The 12,979-nt window shown below is 46.6% G+C and overlaps 1 protein-coding gene across 1 annotated transcript; it reads right to left on the reverse strand.

Annotated features, from left to right (window-relative positions):
* Positions 1-213: 213 nt before the first annotated feature.
* Positions 214-8,324, reverse strand: nsun3 (NOP2/Sun RNA methyltransferase 3; the record flags this gene model as incomplete). Its single annotated transcript, XM_084192982.1, has 3 exons — positions 8,077-8,324; positions 7,770-7,873; positions 214-773 (listed from the first exon to the last, which is right to left on the reverse strand). Coding segments are annotated over exons 1-3 (820 nt in total), but the record flags the coding sequence as incomplete, so codon positions are not given.
* Positions 8,325-12,979: the final 4,655 nt, after the last annotated feature.

Raw genomic sequence — 12,979 nt, forward strand, 5'->3', positions numbered from 1 at the left:
AGCAGTCCTACACCCTAACCCCTAATAGTCTAATGATCATGTCCTGACCTGGGTTAGCAGTCCTATACCCTAACCCCTAATAGTCTAATGATCATGTCCTGACCTGGGTTAGCAGTCCTATACCCTAACCCCTAATAGTCTAATGATCATGTCCTGACCTGGGTTAGCAGTCCTACACCCTAACCCCTAATAGTCTAATGATCATGTCCTGACCTGGGTTAGCAGTCTGTAGTATAGCCAAGGCCTTCCCTCCAGGAGCAGAGCAGAGATCCAGGACCCTGTCCCCGTCCTCTACCCCCAGGGCTAAGACAGGCAGCAGGGAGGCAGCGTTCAGCAGGTAGTAGTGTTTTAACTGGCCCTGGCGGTGGGGAGGAGAGGGGTAACGCACCGGGGAGGGGTGGATGAAACACTGCAGGGAGGGAGGGAGAGGAGGAGGACCGGGGTGAGGGTGGGGGCTGGAGCTAGGCTGGGGGAGAGAGGCAGGGTGAGGGCTGGAGCTAGGCTGGGGGAGAGAGGCAGGGTGAGGGCTGGAGCTAGGCTGGGGGAGAGAGGCAGGGTGAGGGCTGGAGCTAGACTGGGGGAGAGAGGCAGGGGGAGGGCTGGAGCTAGGCTGGGGGAGAGAGGAGTTAAGAGGCAGGGCTGAGGTTGTGTCTGAGTGGGGTAGTAGGCTGGTGAAGCCTTGCCCTTGGAGGCGTAGTTTGAGGTCTGATACAGCAGTAAAGCGGTTGAGCATCACCCCATACTGCCAACACCCAGGGTTCAACAACACAGCCCTGGAGGAGACAGACAGACACAAGGAGGGAGACAGGAGGAGAGGTAGAGAGACAGGAGGAGAGGAGGAGAGGTAGAGAGACAGGAGGAGAGGTAGAGAGACAGGAGGAGAGGAGGAGAGGTAGAGAGACAGGAGGAGAGGTGGAGAGGTAGAGAGACAGGAGGAGAGGAGGAGAGACAGGAGGAGAGGAGGAGAGGTAGAGAGACAGGAGGAGAGGAGGAGAGGTAGAGAGACAGGAGGAGAGGAGGAGAGGTAGAGAGACAGGAGGAGAGGTAGAGAGACAGGAGGAGAGGAGGAGGTAGAGAGACAGGAGGAGAGGAGGAGAGGTAGAGAGACAGGAGGAGAGGAGGAGAGGTAGAGAGACAGGAGGAGAGGAGGAGGTAGAGAGACAGGAGGAGAGGAGGAGGTAGAGAGAGGAGGAGAGGAGGAGGTAGAGAGACAGGAGGAGAGAAGGAGGTAGAGAGACAGGAGGAGAGGTAGAGAGACAGGAGGAGAGGAGGAGAGGTAGAGAGACAGGAGGAGAGGTGGAGAGACAGGAGGAGAGGTGGAGAGACAGGAGGAGAGGAGGAGAGTTAGAGAGACAGGAGGAGAGGAGGAGAGGTAGAGAGACAGGAGGAGAGGTAGAGAGACAGGAGGAGAGGAGGAGGTAGAGAGACAGGAGGAGAGGTAGAGAGACAGGAGGAGAGGAGGAGAGGTAGAGAGACAGGAGGAGAGGTAGAGAGACAGGAGGAGAGGAGGAGAGGTAGAGAGACAGGAGGAGAGGTGGAGAGGTAGAGAGACAGGAGGAGAGGAGGAGAGGTAGAGAGACAGGAGGAGAGGAGGAGAGGTAGAGAGACAGGAGGAGAGGTGGAGAGACAGGAGGAGAGGAGGAGAGGTAGAGAGACAGGAGGAGAGGAGGAGAGGTAGAGAGACAGGAGGAGAGGAGGAGAGGTAGAGAGACAGGAGGAGAGGTAGAGAGACAGGAGGAGAGGTGGAGAGGTAGAGAGACAGGAGGAGAGGTAGAGAGACAGGAGGAGAGGAGGAGAGATAGAGAGACAGGAGGAGAGGTGGAGAGACAGGAGGAGAGGAGGAGAGGTAGAGAGACAGGAGGAGAGGTGGAGAGACAGGAGGAGAGGAGGAGAGGTAGAGAGACAGGAGGAGAGGAGGAGAGGTAGAGAGACAGAAGGAGAGGTAGAGAGACAGGAGGAGAGGTAGAGAGACAGGAGGAGAGGAGGAGAGGTAGAGAGACAGGAGGAGAGGTAGAGAGACAGGAGGAGAGGTAGAGAGACAGGAGAGGAGGAGAGGTAGAGAGACAGGAGGAGAGGAGGAGAGGAGGAGGAGAGGTAGAGAGACAGGAGGAGAGGAAGAGAGGTAGAGAGACAGGAGGAGAGGAGGAGAGGAGGAGGAGAGGTAGAGAGACAGGAGGAGAGGAGGAGGTAGAGAGACAGGAGGAGATGAGGAGAGGTAGAGAGACAGGAGGAGGTAGAGAGACAGGAGGAGAGGAGGAGGTAGAGAGACAGGAGGAGATGAGGAGAGGAGGAGAGACAGGAGGAGGTGGAGAGACAGGAGGAGAGGTGGAGAGACAGGAGGAGAGGTAGAGAGACAGGAGGAGAGGAGGAGAGGTAGAGAGACAGGAGGAGAGGAGGAGGTAGAGAGACAGGAAGAGAGGAAGAGAGGTATAGAGACAGGAGGAGAGGAGGAGAGGTAGAGAGACAGGAGGAGAGGAGGAAAGGTAGAGAGACAGGAGGAGAGGTAGAGAGACAGGAGGAGAGAAGGAGAGGTAGAGAGACAGGAGGAGAGGAGGAGAGGTAGAGAGACAGGAGGAGAGGAGGAGAGGTAGAGAGACAGGAGGAGAGGTAGAGAGACAGGAGGAGAGGAGGAGGTAGAGAGAGGAGGAGAGGTAGAGAGACAGGAGGAGAGGAGGAGAGGTAGAGAGAGGAGGAGAGGAGGAGGTAGAGAGAGGAGGAGAGGTAGAGAGACAGGAGGAGAGGAGGAGAGGTAGAGAGACAGGAGGAGAGAAGGAGAGGTAGAGAGACAGGAGGGGGTAGAGAGACAGGAGGAGAGACAGGAGTCAAGACATGAGACAAGGGTCACTCACAGGTTTTACATTTGTCTCAAATGGCACCTTATACAGTGCATTCGGAAAGTATTCAGACACCTTGACTTTTTCCACATTTTGTTACGTTACAGCCTTATTCTAAAATGGATTAAAAATATATATCTCATCAATATACACACAATATCCCATAACGACAAAGCAAAAACAGGTTTTTAGAAATGTTTGCTAATTTATGAAAAATTAAAAACAGAAATACCTTATTTACATAAATATTCAGACCCTTTGCTATGAGACTCGAAATTGAGCTCCGGTGCATCCTGTTTCCATTGATCATCCTACAACTTGATTGGAGTCCACCTGTTGTAAATTCAATTGATTGGACATGATTTGGAAAGGCACACACCTGTCTATATAAGGTCCCACAGTTGACAGTGCATGTCAGAGAAAAAAACAAGTCATGAGGTCGGAGGAATTGTCCGTAGAGCTCCGAGACAGGATTGTGTGGAGGCACAGATCTGGGGAAAGGTACCAAAAAAAGTCTGCAGCATTGAAGTTCCCCAAGAACACAGTGGCCTCCATCATTCTTAAATGGAAGAAATGTGGAACCACCAAGACTCTTCCTAAAGCTGGCTGCCCGGCCAAACTGAGCAATCGGGGGAGAAGGGCCTTGGTCAGGGAGGTGACCAAGAACCCGATGGTCACTGACAGAGCTCCAGAGTTCCTCTGTGGAGATGGGAGAACCTTCCAGAAGGACAACCATCTCTGCAGCACTCCACCAATCAGGCCTTTATGGTAGAGTGGACATGACAGCCCACTTGGAGTTTGTCAAAAGGCACCTAAAGGACTCTCAGACCATGAGAAATACGATTCTCTGGTCTGATGAAACCAAGATTGAACTCTTTGGCCTGAATGCCAAGCGTCACATCTGGAGGAAACCTGGCACCATCCCTATGGTGAAGCATGGTGGTGGCAGCATCATGCTGTGGGGATGTTTTTCAGCGGCAGGGGCTGGGAGACTAGTCAGGATCGTTTGAAAGATGAACAGAGCAAAGTACAGAGAGATCCTTGATGAAAACCTGCTCAGGACCTCAGACTGGGGCGAAGGTTCACCTTCCAACAGGACAACAACCCTAAGCACACAGCCAAGACAACACAGGAGTGGCATCAGGACAAGTCTCTGAATGTCCTCGAGTGGCCCAGCCAGAGCCCGGACTTGAACCCGATCGTACATCTCTGGAGAGACCTGAAAATAGCTGTGCAGCAATGCTCCCCATCCAACCTGACAGAGCTTGAGAGGATCTGCAGAGAAGAATGGGAGAAACTCCCCAAATACAGGTGTGCCAAGCTTGTAGGGTCATACCTAGGGCTGTTTCGTTGACCGTATGACTGCCACACCAGCGGTCACGAGTCATGATGGCAGTCAAATTCTACGTGACCGTTTAGTCACGGTAATTAGGCTTCTCCAAGCTCTGATGGTCATTAGTAGCCTACCAAACTTGCTAACTGCCTGGTACACAGCACTCTATTGTCCCTCTAAGCACTCTGACATCAATGCAAATGTCTTTGAAAATCGTATCAAACACTTCATGAGAGCCCATGAGCTGATGTTGCGCAACATTTCTATAGGCTAAGAAATTGCGTGAGAAAACAGAGTGATGGCCTCTATTAAAAAGAGGAGGATCCCATCAGCTTTCTATAGGCTAGGCCTACTATATTTATTTCTCAACTTTCCTAATATTAAGCACATTGCTTATCTTTACAACAGGAGTATAGCTTACCTGGCTGGCATGAAAATGAACCACGGGAAAAGCGGTCTCCATTCGCTATTTAAGTGCATATATGACATGTATTTTTCCCCCTGCCCCTGTTTCGAGACCGGTGCATGATAATGGTCCATTCTAAATCAAAACAAATGTCACACATATATTATTTAGTAAAGACAAGATTAAATCAAGTATAGTCTGATGGGTGACAATATTAGCCTTAGTTCCTATAGCAACATACCTGGCTGTGATTAGCTGTTCCTATAGCAACATACCTGGCTGTGATTAGCTGTTCCTATAGCAACATACCTGGCTGTGATTAGCTGTTCCTATAGTAACATACCTGGCTGTGATTAGCTGTTCCTATAGCAACATACCTGGCTGTGACTAGCTGTTCCTATAGCAACATACCTGGCTGTGATTAGCTGTTCCTATAGCAACATACCTGGCTGTGATTAGCTGTTCCTATAGTAACATACCTGGCTGTGATTAGCTGTTCCTATAGCAACATACCTGGCTGTGACTAGCTGTTCCTATAGCAACATACCTGGCTGTGATTAGCTGTTCCTATAGCAACATACCTGGCTGTGACTAGCTGTTCCTATAGCAACATACCTGGCTGTGATTAGCTGTTCCTATAGCAACATACCTGGCTGTGATTAGCTGTTCCTATAGTAACATACCTGGCTGTGATTAGCTGTTCCTATAGCAACATACCTGGCTGTGACTAGCTGTTCCTATAGCAACATACCTGGCTGTGATTAGCTGTTCCTATAGCAACATACCTGGCTGTGACTAGCTGTCCCTATAGCAACATACCTGGCTGTGACTAGCTGTTCCTATAGCAACATACCTGGCTGTGACTAGCTGTTCCTATAGCAACATACCTGGCTGTGACTAGCTGTTCCTATAGCAACATACCTGGCTGTGACTAGCTGTTCCTATAGCAACATACCTGGCTGTGACTAGCTGTTCCTATGTATTATCACTTGATGCCCAGCATAAGAAACAATGGGTTTTTTTGCGACTTTTTCTAATCACCCACTTTACAAGGGGTGTAGAGACTAACTGGCATATATAAGCAGCACATGAGTTTCAAGTTTGGGGAAAATAATTTTCACCATAAAAATGCACCTTTATAATAAAAGCATTACATGCACAATCGCATTTGCGGTCACTTTTTATAATGGTGTTTTCCACTAATGGAACATTCAAACGTATAGCCTACTACCATGTGCACATTTCTGCGCTTATAATGTGAAGAAATAGCCGAATAGTTTATCAACATTTTGAGCTAAACGTTCTGCTCTGTTGCGTCAGCCTCATTGCGTAAAAAAGGGTTTTTGATGCTAGTGGTTGTATTAATTTGGGATCTATCGCATCCCACAACTGTCCCAGACTATGTTTGGAATATTTATTTCTCGCACAGAATAGAACAGGTCGACTTTTGTACTATGGGGGATAGTAGATTGACATAGGCTAGTGCTTTTGCTGTTCGTTAAGCCGACTCAGCTTGTTGGTTAGGCCTACTCAGCTTGTTGGTTAGGCCTACTCAGCTTGTTGGTTAGGCCTACTCATCTTGTTGGCTGATGAAAAGTCAACCTTGACAGTTCTTCCAACATCTTCAATACACACCTCTGAATTGGATAAGGACGCATGTAGTTGGGTCCCGGATGTGTCCTTCTTAACTTGTAGCCTGTGAGAAAGACCCGATCACCAAGACCGAGAGCCATGTGCTTGAGAGACGTTTGGGATTGCACAGCACACTCAAGGAGAATGGCATAAGGGCAGCACTCTGGGCCGCAAAAGGCATGGATTTTTTTTAGGGTGCATTATGGCCACAAAGGGGATGCCATCGCTGTGAAATTCGAGGCGTTATCAAGTGTTTGTCAAATTGTGAATAAGAGACTAATTGGAGCGTGTACAGCCTGCGCAAAAAACAAAGCAGACCTCATGCCTTTCAAGCGACTTTTTTTCAAATCATCATTAGTCTCATCATGCAGCCTTACAATGTATTAAAAATCAAAACATATAGCCCAACGTTTGTAGAACAACTAAAGTTACATTAATAACTCTAAATGAAGCATATAGGAGTACCTGTTTCTTTGTTAACCGCTCAGCACAGAATAGCCGCATGTGCGCACTCCCTCAAATCATTTGGAGAAAATATTTATATTTTATTCAGCTTTGTTCAAATTGTATTCTTCATACTATAAAATATAAAATAATGCCACGCAATTATAAGCAAATCTTTTCTGCTAAATGAACTAGTGTAGCCCACAGCCATTTGGCATAGCCAGATCAGGACCTAAAATAAGGACTAAATAAATAAATAAATAGGTAATTTAGCAGACGCTCTTATCCAGAGCGACTTACAGGAGCAATTAGGGTTAAGTGCCTTGCTCAAGGGCACATCGACAGATTTTTCACCTAGTCGGCTCGGGGATTAGAACCAGCGACCTTTCGGTTACTGGCACAACGCTCTTAACCATTAAGCTACCTGCCGCCTGGAGTATGGACTACTCGGAGTATGTTATTCTTTTCTTCATATCCTGTCTAAAATAAATAATGGATTTATTGTGAAGGTGTAGGCTATATTACATGGATTTATTAGACTTTATAAAAATGGATTGTAGGCTATGTGTGGAAGCCAGGAGATGGTAAATGTGTTTATGTTAATGAATGGTAAATTACCGTGAGACCGACAGTTATTTGCTTGACAATCACGGGCTGACGTGACTGCCACAGCCATACTCATACCCAAGAAGACTCGAGGCTGTAATCGCTGCCAAAGGTGCTTCAACAAAGTACTGAGTAAAAGGTCTGAATACTTATGTAAATGTAATATTTCAGTTTTAGATTTTTTATAAATTTGCTAAACTTTATAAAAACCTGTTTTTGCTTTGTCATTATGGGGTATGACGACGACGACGACGATTTAATCAATTTTAGAATAAGGCTGTAACGTAACAAAAATGTGGAAAAAGTAAAGTGGCCTGAATTCTTCCCCGAATGCACTGCATAGCGCACAACTTTTGACCAGGACCCAGAGGAAATACGGTGCCATTTGGGAAACAGACTACAGAGTTCCCCATCTAATTAAAAAGTTCACAGTAGAAAAACCGATTTATAATATTGTTATTGGCACGTAACGCCGCACAAACTGAGACAGAGGATGAGGTGAACGCTTGCATACCTTGCAGACGGCCATAGGGGGCCAAGATCCTGGCTGTACTGTTGGTCAAAATGGTCCAATATGACTTTACACACCCGTTTCTGTTTCTCAGGTCGGGAAGGAACCTGTGAGGTTGTAGAAAAACCACGTCTAGATTCAAACAGGAGGATGGATGACGAGTGTAACTGAAGTATAACTAAATACAAATCATTTATTTGACCAAATGACCACGAGTGAACATTGTCATCGTTAATACCACTAACAAATAACCCAGAAAAACGTATCGTCTGCTTGCTCTTTACGTGTACTCGTATTATCCCAACCTCACCTGTTTGGTTGGAACTGTTCGCTGCTCTCTCGACAGTTCCTGTCCATGGTCGGGACCGATAACGGAGTTGCACGACAGTAATCTTCGACATTTCCACGACTGAGAATGGCTCCACTTTAGAATAAGTAACTCTCCCGAAACTAAACGTCTAAACATTTCATAAATAAAAATCCTAATTAATCAATTGTTTAAGTAAACGGTTGACTGACTGACTGACATTTCTGTGTTTTTCTAAAGACATGTCCGTCTCTTATAAATTACCCCCTTCTCCTTGGCTGTTTTAAACTCTGTTCCACCTCTCTAACGTCAAGCAAAATATGCAGACCCAAAGATTTTGGAATAGAGATACGGGTACAAATCATATACGCATTTATTAGCATTTCATAACAAAAACGTACAAGGTAGAAAATGTGACTATGAAATCCCAAGAATATGTAGCTATGTGACAAAAGTATTATGTCATGGAAATGTACTAAATACATTCACAAATGGTAAGGTGTGACCTACCTACAATCATACAATAAAAGGACATAACATGATGTAGTGTAGAAGTGGGTCAGTCTAGATGTGGTGTAGAAACGGGTCAGTCCAGATGTAGTCCAGAAACGGGTCAGTCTAGATGTAGTCCAGAAACGGGTCAGTCTAGATGTAGTCCAGAAACGGGTCAGTCTAGATGTAGTCCAGAAACGGGTCAGTCTAGATGTAGTCCAGAAACGGGTCAGTCTAGATGTAGTCCAGAAACGGGTCAGTCTAGATGTAGTCCAGAAACGGGTCAGTCTAGATGTAGTCCAGAAACGGGTCAGTCTAGATGTAGTCCAGAAACGGGTCAGTCTAGATGTAGTCCAGAAACGGGTCAGTCTAGATGTAGTCCAGAAACGGGTCAGTCTAGATGTAGTGTAGAAATGGGTCAGTCTAGATGCAGTGTAGAAACGGGTCAGTCTTGATGTAGTGTAGAAACGGGTCAGTCTAGATGTAGTCCAGAAACGGTTCAGTCTTGATGTAGTCCAGAAACGGGTCAGTCTAGATGTAGTCCAGAAACGGGTCAGTCTAGATGTAGTCCAGAAACGGGTCAGTCTAGATGTAGTCCAGAAACGGGTCAGTCTAGATGTAGTCCAGAAACGGGTCAGTCTTGATGTAGTGTAGAAACGGGTCAGTCTAGATGTAGTCCAGAAACGGTTCAGTCTAGATGTAGTGTAGAAACGGGTCAGTCTAGATGTAATCCAGAAACGGGTCAGTCTAGATGTAGTCCAGAAACGGGTCAGTCTAGATGTAGTCCAGAAACGGGTCAGTCTAGATGTAATGTAGAAACGGGTCAGTCTAGATGTAGTGTAGAAACGGGTCAGTCTAGATGTAGTGTAGAAACGGGTCAGTCTTGATGTAGTGTAGAAACGGGTCAGTCTAGATGTAGTCCAGAAACGGGTCAGTCTAGATGTAATGTAGAAACGGGTCAGTCTAGATGTAGTGTAGAAACGGGTCAGTCTAGATGTAGTCCAGAAACGGGTCAGTCTAGATGTAGTCCAGAAACGGGTCTGTCCAGATGTAGTCCAGAAACGGGTCAGTCTAGATGTAGTCCAGAAGCGGGTCAGTCTAGATGTAATGTAGAAACGGGTCAGTCTAGATGTAGTCCAGAAACGGGTCAGTCTAGATGTAGTCCAGAAACGGGTCAGTCTAGATGTAGTGTAGAAACGGGTCAGTCTAGATGTAGTCCAGAAACGGGTCAGTCTAGATGTAGTGTAGAAGTGGGTCAGTCTAGATGTAGTCCAGAAACGGGTCAGTCTAGATGTAATGTAGAAACGGGTCAGTCTAGATGTAGTGTAGAAACGGGTCAGTCTAGATGTAATGTAGAAACGGGTCAGTCTAGATGTAGTCCAGAAACGGGTCAGTCTAGATGTAGTCCAGAAACGGGTCAGTCTAGATGTAGTCCAGAAACGGGTCAGTCTTGATGTAGTCCAGAAACGGGTCAGTCTAGATGTAGTCCAGAAACGGGTCAGTCTAGATGTAGTGTAGAAACGGGTCTGTCCAGATGTAGTCCAGAAACGGGTCAGTCTAGATGTAGTCCAGAAACGGGTCTGTCCAGATGTAGTCCAGAAACGGGTCAGTCCAGATGGTAAAAATATGATATATAACAAACAGAAGAGTAGCTCTGGTCCAGGGCGTTACAGCATGCTCCTCTACTAGGGGACTGAGTACCAACACCCTGGACCAGAACTAGACAAAGATTACATTTCCACACCAATATAACAGTGTACAGTTAAAACACGTCTTTGCAAAATAAATATATTTGTCAAGGTCCATGAGGTCTACGTAATTCATATAAACTCAGCAAAAAAAAGGAACATATTCTCACTGTCAACTGCGTTTATTTTCAGCAAACATAACGTGTAAATATTTGTGTGAACATAAGATTCAACAACAGACATAAACTGAACAAGTTCCACAGACATGACTAACAGAAATTGAATAATGTGTCCCTGAACAAAGGGGGGGGTCAAAATCAAAAGTAACAGTCAGTATCTGGAGTTGCCACCAGCTGCATTAAGTACTGCTGTGCATCTCCTCCTCATGGACTGCACCAGATTTGCCAGATCTTGCTGTGAGATGTTACCCCACTCTTCCACCAAGGCACCTGCAAGTTCCCGGACATTTCTGGGGGGAATGGCCCTAGCCCTCACTCTCCGATCCAACAGGTCCCAGACGTGCTCAATGGGATTGAGATCTGGGCTCTTCGCTGGCCATGGCAGACGGTGACATTCCTGTCTTGCAGGAAATCACACACAGAACGAGCAGTATGGCTGGTGGCATTGTCATGCTGGAGGATCATGTCAGGATGAGCCTGCAGGAAGGGTACCACATGAGGGAGGAGGATGTCTTCCCTGTAACGCACAGCGTTGAGATTGCCTGCAATGACAACAAGCTCAGTCCGATGATGCTGTGACACACCGCCCCAGACCATGACGGACCCTCCACCTCCAAATCGATCCCGCTCCAGAGTACAGGCATCGGTGTAACGCTCATTCCTTCGACGATAAACACGAATCTGACCATCACCCCTGGTGAGACAAAACCGCGACTCGTCAGTGAAGAGCACTTTTTGCCAGTCCTGTCTGGTCCAGCGACGGTGGGTTTGTGCCCATAGGCGACGTTGTTGCCGGTGATGTCTGGTGAGGACCTGCCTTACAACAGGCTTACAAGCCCTCAGTCCAGCCTCTCTCAGCCTATTGAGGACAGTCTGAGCACTGATGGGGGGATTGTGCGTTCCTGGTGTAACTCGGGCAGTTGTTGTTGCCATCCTGTACCTGTCCCGCAGGTGGGATGTTCGGATGTACCGATCCTGTGTAGGTGTTGTTACACGTGGTCTGCCACTGCGAGGACGATCAGCTGTCCGTCCTGTCTCCCTGTAGCGCTGTCTTAGGCGTCTCACAGTACGGACATTGCAATTTATTGCCCTGGCCACATCTGCAGTCCTCACGTCTCCTTGCAGCATGCCTAAGGCACGTTCACGCAGATGAGCAGGGACCCTGGGTATCTTTCTTTTGATGCTTTTCAGAGTCAGTAGAAAGACCTCTTTAGTTTTCATAACTGTGATCTTAGTGTCTTAACGACCGTTCCACTGGTGCATGTTCATTAATTGTTCATGGTTCATTGAACCAGCATGGGAAACAGTGTTTAAACCCTTTACAATGAAGATCTGTGAAGTTATTTGGATGTTTACGAATGATCTTTGAAAGACAGGGTCTTGAAAAAGGGACGTTTCTTTTTTTTGCTGAGTTTATATGGTCCTTGATAGCAAGCAATTCATTCGCTTTTATAGCTCGCTTCCAGAATACAAAGTGAATTTCCCTCATATTAAGAAAACCATTTTAATTTTGCATCCCAAATTGCACCCTATTCCCCATTTAGTGCACTACTTTTGACCGGGGCCCATAGGACTCTGGTGAAAGATAGTGCACTATACAGGGGATAGACCGCCGTTTGGGACGCAAGGCCCGGAGTGTTCTACACATTCCTTTCTCTTCCGAATGGCACAAGACTAGCCTGGTGCCAGATTGGTTTGTGCTGTACAGCCAACCCCCCTATGGTCACTCACTGTCGTGTTCGGCTTAACCTCCTTCCCAGACACGTCCGATCGCAACAGCACGGGGGGACGAGGTAGTTTTGCATAACCAAAATCGACCATTAATCCCATCTACTATCTGGCTCGGTAGCAATTGAGACCGGGGACCGAGGTTAACCAACCTTAGGAGTTGGCTAACCAGCACAAAACAGATCTGGGACCAGGCTAACATGTGACAGTACTATAATCTTATGTGCGGTAAGTAACATTGTCCACAGTAACGCTAAGCAGACTGAAAAAGAAGCAGACAAGCGTACTGCCTGATATTATGCAAGGGTACACTGTCAACAGCCCTGTGTGTGCAAATGATATACGTAATATCAAAATGTATAAAGCCAGGTGGGTTGAACAACGACGTACAAGTTGATGTACATCAACGAAACAGTTCCCAAAATATCATTCAAGTGTCATTATTGAAAAGCTATGTTATGAGAAGACATTTTTTTTTTAAATGACTGCAGAGTACAGTGTGTGGTGAATATAAACATTAGATTGTAGTATCTCAATATCTGACCAAACACATTCGTTCCGAGTTAGAATTAAACACACGTTGTTGTTCATCTTGTTGTAAAACACATCTTATACAACAAGTATGTGAGAATAAAGTCTGACTTCCTAATGCAGTGCACTCCTTTATAATGCAGTGCACTGGGATGCATTGAAAGAGTCCTTTATCAGACAGCACACCACTATAATACTGATATTATTAGCAGCAATAACAACAACAAAACATGGACTAAGAATAAAGGTGGACAGGTTTCAGCATCGAGGGAGGATGCTTTAGTCAAA

This window comes from Coregonus lavaretus (genome assembly GCF_964263955.1).
Source record: "Coregonus lavaretus genome assembly, contig: HAP1_SCAFFOLD_702, whole genome shotgun sequence".
In the NCBI taxonomy this organism is placed as follows: Eukaryota; Metazoa; Chordata; class Actinopteri; order Salmoniformes; family Salmonidae; genus Coregonus; species Coregonus lavaretus.